A 7,383-nucleotide genomic window follows, 5' to 3' on the forward strand; every position below is an offset into this window, starting at 1 on the left:
ATTATGTGTTGATTGGGTTGAGCTGGAGATAAATGGAAAAGCAGCACTATGGACACATAAAAATCCTAGATCAAATTCTGGTCCCTCCATTCACCAGCTGTTGAACTTGGGCATGTTTTTCATTTCTTTACTCCTGCTGCCTTATTTAAATGCAAATAAACCACTTTTCTTACAAGGTTGTTGTGAAAAGAAGATGGGATGACAAGGGCACTCAGTAAATGCAGCTATTATCATCGCACCTATTGAATCAATATAAAACTTAAGCAACAAGAACCACTTTGTGGCAATATGACTTTTGAAACATTGTATCTGGCACAAAGATACATAATGGTAATCTGAAGGATGAGTAGCTTTGTGTAATTGCCCAGTGTGGTGGACACTACTTTGCTGGACCCTAAAAATGTTTAAAGAGAGGCATGAGAGTTAATGCTGGGATGCACATGAATTGTTTTACTTACGATACCTACTTGGGTGACAGGCCAACCAGCGGTTGGCCCCCAGGAAGAAGCTTCTGAATGAATCCGTGTCATTATTCTATAATGTGGCAGAAAGATTGGACAGCTGGGGAAGCTGCTTCCCATTCAATGGGCTTCTGGTATCCTTTCTTGTCCAGGAGGCACTGTCTGTTGTGGTAGTTGGGCAGCTCATAAAAAATCCAGGCACTGCCCAGCACCTTATAGGCATAGACGAAGATGGAAGGGCCGTCTTCACTGGTTTCATTCATCTGATCATTAAAATCCCTTTTCTCAAAGATCTGAATCTTATGCTTCCCTCTGCTAGACTGGAAAACACAGGAGGAAATGAATAGTAACCCTGATGGAAATCACCAGCAGATCAAAAACTCAGAGAACAGGATGGATCAGAACCCACCATTTTGAAAGTCAGATTATCTCTGCTTCATAAAAAGCTGACTTTCAATAAGAAAACTTTAATTCCTTAAAATACTCAAGAAATAAAACTCTTTGGAAATAGTATATTCAGTCTTGTGGTGAACTGACCTAAGATTTTTATTGAAGTCTCAGAAGCCAACAGAAGACAACCACCATTACCTTAATTAAGAGGCAGGACAACCTTAAGAAAACACTTTCATATAAAACCAAAAAAGGGAGAGGGAAGAGGAGGAGAGAAAGCGCATTTCCCACCTACTAGGTGAAGATCTCTGCCAGGGCCCAGGCCCCAGTGTTCAGAGATCCGCCCAGTGTTCAGAGATCCGCCCAGTGTTCAGAGATCCTGAGGTAGGATGCACACATCCCAGCAAAGTTGGGCCTCATAAACTGCCCAGGTGCTACCTTCTACTCTAATGGAGTTGCAGAGACTCAGGCACATGTGAAAAGCTGCAGTCACAGGCACAGACATAGCGGCAGCCTCAGAAATTTTTTTCTTTCTAGAAAGTCATCTAAAGTATTGGGCAAAGAGAACTGAAGAGTTGGAAGCCTTTATTCATAGATAAAATAAAAATTAAGAAGATATTACCTATTTTATTAATTCCTGTTTCCTCAGTTTTGAGGAGAAAGTATATAATCTATCTCACCTCACAATATTCACCTTCTGGGAAACAGCTTTAGCTGTAACAGGACGAGTACTTTCTGAAAGCTTAAAAATGAGGCAAAACAAGAGTATGTTAAGCCAGCAGCTTCAGACTCATTTCCTTGCTCCTCCAGCTCACTGTACTTATCACATTATAAATTATCCACTTACACGTCTGTCTCGCCAAGCAGGCTCCTACTAGACTTCCTCAAACGGCAAGGACGAAGTCTTAAAGCTCTGGACCCTGGGCCTAGATGTGATAAACCCGCAATCAATGGCTGATGAAGGTATGCAAGGCCCACATGCAGAAATTCATTCTAGGTGATTTGGAAGATGTATAGAGAAAAACAAAACAGTCCTCAGCTTTAGAAAGCTTATTTTAAATGAAAGGAGAGCACATACACATGAATATATATATTATGCTCTGTATTGTTTTCTTGCTAACAGTTGCAAAGTAGCAAACGACATGGCAAGAAATCTCTTTACTTCACTCTCTTACCAAGCTCCTACCACCATCTTTGGAGTAAACCTCTGATGACACTGGAGAATGTGTGCAGTCCTGCACTCTAGCCACATCTCCACAATCAGTCCTACTCCTATAGTCAAGCCATGTCTCTGGGCTCCAGCTTCTTGCTGTCAAATGAAAGCACTAGACAAGATTGGAAACTCTGGTTGTAAAATGAACTGTTTTTCTCTTTGAAATGGGAGACAGGATCCTCAAAAATAGCACTCAGGAACTCCTAGGGCTTCATGAAGCAGTTTCTTAAAACTACCAGACCAAATGGACCGCAGAAATTGCCCCTTCCCCAATCCGAGGTCAATGCTAGGTTTGAATAGAAGCTGAAATCACAGGTGGCATGCAGGCTGATGGTTGATTCTCTGGTGTTATGCTGCCACCTCGTGGTTATTTGTGTTATGGATTTCAAAGGCGAAAACCATGTCAGCCATTTCAGATAAGAGGCTCAGAGCCAGGCGGAGTCTCCAAAGGATCTTGGCGCTGAGGATTGAAGGATAAGCCATGGTTTTTCAGAGGCAAAGAAGAAGGGGTAGCCCAAACAAAGGAGTGAAAGAACATCACTCATTGCAGAGACAAGTAGTTCATTAGGCCTGGTGCACCCTGAACATGTGGTTAAGAATTAAGAAAGCAAGCCAGAAAAATGACCTGGAACCATGCTAGAATCGCTTTGGTTTAAGTGGGAGATGAAATGTAGTGGTTTGTGTCGGCAGACAGATGGTTGCTGTGGGGGAGGTGGAAGGTGATGATGGTCACCAGAAAAACAACTGCAATGTGAGTGATGATGAAGAAACAGTCAAAAGAAATGTAGGCTTTGATGACTAAATTAGATGTAGGCAATGAGAGGAATGACTTGCAGATATGCATAAAACCTCATTCCTTTCTAGCGCAAGTGATTCTTCCCAGATAGTAAATTACTACTAATTGTTTCCTTCCACTTTAATCGTTCCTCTTCTCTGCCCTTCCCATTTCTCTCAACTTACCTATTTCCTGTTTCCTAAAAGCTTTCTTCCCAGCCCTAAATGAGCTACTTCATCTCCTTTCTTCCCTTCCCTGGCTTATTATCTCTTCTCCATCCCTTTCCTGTTTACACAGTGCAGATGCAGAGTTAGTTGCTACCCTAACTAACTAAACTAACTACCTTAGTTAGTTTACAGATGAGGAAAACAAAATCTCAGCTCCACTAGTTACTAGCTCTGTGACTTGGATAGGCCATTGAACTTTTCTAAACAGCTGTTTCTTCACTCATAATGAAGTGGAAAATGTCTTAAGTTATGTTGAAACAAAGCCTCACAATAGACTGAAAGTTTCAGGGAATAACTGATAAAGCATCTCAAGGCCACATGCCTAACTCATATACCCCAGATAACCGCCTAGAAGTCTCCTGCTTCTGTAGCCCAGCTGGCTTTAAAGTGATAAGGTACCCCTGTTTTAGGCAATAAATGTCCTGTTGCCTAATTGCTCAGGGCTTGGACTTTGAAGGATCTTCTCTGAGCCCTTTGGTGCTAACAAAGAGCTTCCCTCCTCCTCTCTGAGTGCTGCTTGGTTTCCTGACGGGATTTCTGCCATAACAGTAATACTGGATAACAACATCCACTGCAGAGGGCTGTTTTGAGGATCAGTGGGATAGTGGATTTAGTTTAATACCTGGCTCAAAATTTGCCAATAAGCTTTTGCTATAGTTGTCACAGATAAAGAAGTTAAACAGCTTGCTTAAGGTGATTAGCTAATTATGAGTTAGGTATGGACAGGCCAGTGAATGTCAGTGCAAAACTCCTGGTTAATAACCTTTGGTTTACTTCATTTTACCATGTCTCCCTCTGCTGTCTTCCCTCCCATTCAGCTGACTCTGATCAACACGCAGCAGGCACAGAATCAGAAACAGAACAAGACTGACCTGGACCTGAGGGGTTTTCCCTAAACCTGTGGAAAGACCTTTAGGAAAATCAAGGCAACTTTTCGAATGGATAGATTGTCAATGCAATTTACCTTTGGCCAGTTATTCACCCAAAAAGGGATGTGCTGCAGGAAGATATGTTTTACCTCACTGTTTCTCACATGTAGTCCCCTCTGCATGTTTGCCCGACACCAGTATCTGAGCAGTGGAGATGCACAGCGTGTTCTATAAGGCCACCATGTTGTCACCCTCCTGGCAGACCAGGCAGCCTCCCAAGGTTAAAGCAAAGCACTAGTGTTGCCTTGGAACCATTACCAAGCTCCAGGATGAAGCTCTGTGTAGGGTAAAGAAAAAAATGTCAGGCTTTTCTGCCCTCCCGCCATCAGGATAGATGATGGATCCTTGCGGTCCTGAATGCATGCCTGATGGCGGACACCTGGAATAGGGTGTGGGCAGCTATAGATATAATTCACCTGGGCTAAGACTGGGCTTTTTAAGGGCGGTGTCATGAGGACGCCAGTAGAAGCCAAAAGAGAAGCCGAGAACCAACAGAAGCAGGAGAGCAGAGCAGAGAGAACATGAGAGAACGGCGGAGAGCCCAGATAGAGTGACGACTTGCTGGGGGCTGGGAGGCCTGCCAGCCTCCTGGCCCCCCAGCACCCCTGCCTGCCATATGCCTGGTAAATCCCAATAAAAGACCTGCAAAAGCCACTGAGGACTCTGACTCCTCCTTTACCCGGTCTGCTGGATCAGAAAACCTGCTCAGTGTCCTTCCTGCTCCTATACTGCTATCAAGAAGAGACTTTCCAAAATCTCAAGACCCAGAGAATGTTGCAACCAGCCTACACTCAATTCCCTTTTGCAGAAGGGTTGTGAAATCCTTCATGAAGCAGTTGAGAGGTTTTAGATTCTTGGGAAAAACATTTTGTTGAGGCCTCCCCGGTGGCGCAGCAGCCTCTGCAGCGCCGGTTCAATCTCTGGCCACCGGCAAGGGTCTCACATGGTGCACAGACCTCTCCTGGCTTGCCCGCTGCAACCCTCAGCAGTGTATTTCGTCAGTCTGCCTGTTCTGTTCCCCGCTCTTGCTCTGGTGAATTCTCTTACCCTCCTGCGCTTCTAACTGTACCCAGTGCTTGTGTAAATAAATAAATAAATCTTTAAAAAAAAAAAAAAATTTTGTTGAGAGGTTTTAGACTCTGGGGAAAACATTTTGTAGAGAAGACTAAAACATGTGGTGACTTTCCTAGAAATTATTAGAAAATTCCTCTCATTCTCAGATTTCAGAAACTAGCCTGTTAATCCAATACAGCAGAAAGAAAAATGTCAAGTATTCCAGAGTGACAAAAAACAAACTCAGTAAAATGCATGGCCCTTGTTAAGCCCATAACTCCTCTATTAAATTGCTAACAAGACAGCAGGAAAGGGAGAAGCAATGAGTAAGAGAATAATTTACTATCTCCTTTGGCCTAGCCAGCAAACAGTACTAAATTAAATGAAGGAGCCAGCTACAAGTAATAAAAGAGTACATCTCTGGAGATCTTTGAAAGCAGGGGATGTTTTCATCTAAGATGGTTCTGTAAAAGCTTTCCCTCAAGGCAAGAGCATATTCCTCAGAAAACCAAATTCTTTTGTGGACTTGCAAGGCACATGTTCAAAAATCTCTGAGGGCTGAAGACGCCATCTTGTTTCCCCCCCTCAAAACCTTATGAATGATGAGTATGATTATTAGTTCTAGTTCCCAAATGAAAAAAAAAATCAGGCACTAGCTAATTAGAAGCAAGTTAGCAGTTGCCTCCTGCAAAGATGCAGTGGGAAGAGCTCAAGGCTGCCAGTTCAAGTTCTTGCCAAACGTGGTTACTCTGACTCTAAATAGAAGGAAACAATGTCAAATCCCTATTTCAGGATTGTCTAGAGCACCTGTGTGGACTTTGAAACATGCCAATGTCTCAAAGTGGGGAGACTGTTATAGTAGGCTAAGTAATTATCAGGCTTTCTGCCCTCCCACCATTAGGATTGATGATGGATCCCTGCGGACCTGAATGCATGCCTAATAGCAGGCTCCTGGAGTAGGGTGTGGGCATATGTAGATGGGATTCACTTGAGGGTTCCAGGACTCTCTCCTTTACTCCGTCTGCTTGGGTTATAGAGATCCTGCACTGTGTCCCTTCTGCCCTGTACACAACTATAAATAGGAGACATTGTGCAGGGAAGGAGGAGGAAGAAGGGTCAAAACAAGAGCAGGAAGAGCATAAGGGACTATGGTAATGGTGCACAGGTGAATTGGTGATGGAAATTCTATGGGGACTACATCTGAGAAAAGAAAAATGAATGATGTAAAATATATATTAATAAATTATTCAAAAAAAGATATAGTGGGTTTGCAAAATTTCAATGTAAAACATTAGGGGAAAAAGTCAGGTACTGCGGGCTTTGCTTCCACTGTTCATTTGATTCAGTTGTTGGACAGAAATTGATCTCTCAAATCAAGTATTTTAGACAAAATTTTCCTAACTTAAGCAAATACTTTATCTGGGGAAAAGTAAAGGTAAAAGTAACTGCTTGAAAGAAGGGGACATGTGGAATTTAGCTTCACTTGATTGGTCCATTTCACTGACTTTTTAGAATATGAATAATTGCAGCTAAATGTCAACACTAGCAGTTCTAAATTAAAGATGAAGGGTTTTTCTGCACCACATAATCTTCACAGCAAGTCACATTCCTGTGGAAATTCATAGAATATTAGTTGCTGGAAGGCACAAATCACACCAGCAGTTATTTACACATTATATACCTGTAGACAATTCAACACAGCACCAGAAAAACCCTCAATAAACTGTTTTGTAATTCTGTGAGAGTAGAAACATGTAATAAGCATGTTTTAATCTTCTCTTCTTATTCTAGTCTTCTAACCACTATCATACCTCCAGACAAAGAAGTGAATACTGTTTTCCATGTTTCATTAGGTGAAACAAACTGGGTAGGCTAAAAATCAGCAAAACCTTTTACTTACCTCAGTACCAGTTTTAGACATTTGTTGTGCATATATTGGTTTCCCTAGTGCTGAAACCCAGGAATAGCGACAGAGAACTAGAAGCACGGAGATATTTATACTGAACTGTTCTCACATCAAACATTTGCTTAGTCATGAGAATAGGTTCCAAAAATTGAGTCAGTCATTTAGAGATTTTTGATGGTTTCTAGAAAAACAACTGCAATTATGAAATAAAGGAAAGCTTCAGATTCCCCTGTAATGCTTACCAAGCCTTGCTGTATTACAGATTTTGCTGTGTCAAGAAACCAAAATCCAGCCGGTTTTCAAAATTAAAAACAACAAAAAAAAAACCCTTCCTTTTACCTGACCAGTTTGGTTTTCTGAAAAGTGGCACCTTGAAATCCCTGACTTATTTTAACAGAGTTTGCAGGAGATCCAAACTCTTTTTAAGAA

The 7,383-nt window shown here is 42.0% G+C and overlaps 1 protein-coding gene across 1 annotated transcript; it reads right to left on the reverse strand.

Annotated features, from left to right (window-relative positions):
* Positions 1-529: 529 nt before the first annotated feature.
* On the reverse strand, positions 530-7,253 carry CRYGS (crystallin gamma S). Its single transcript, XM_037526582.2, is given in 5 exon segments — positions 530-781; positions 1,215-1,266; positions 1,268-1,333; positions 1,335-1,396; positions 6,949-7,253. Coding segments are annotated over 5 exon segments (453 nt in total). The 5' UTR covers positions 6,970-7,253.
* Positions 7,254-7,383: the final 130 nt, after the last annotated feature.

The sequence above is a fragment of the Talpa occidentalis genome, unplaced genomic scaffold, assembly GCF_014898055.3.
Source record: "Talpa occidentalis isolate TD23 unplaced genomic scaffold, MPIMG_talOcc4v2.1 talOcc4.4, whole genome shotgun sequence".
NCBI classification, from domain to species: Eukaryota; Metazoa; Chordata; class Mammalia; order Eulipotyphla; family Talpidae; genus Talpa; species Talpa occidentalis.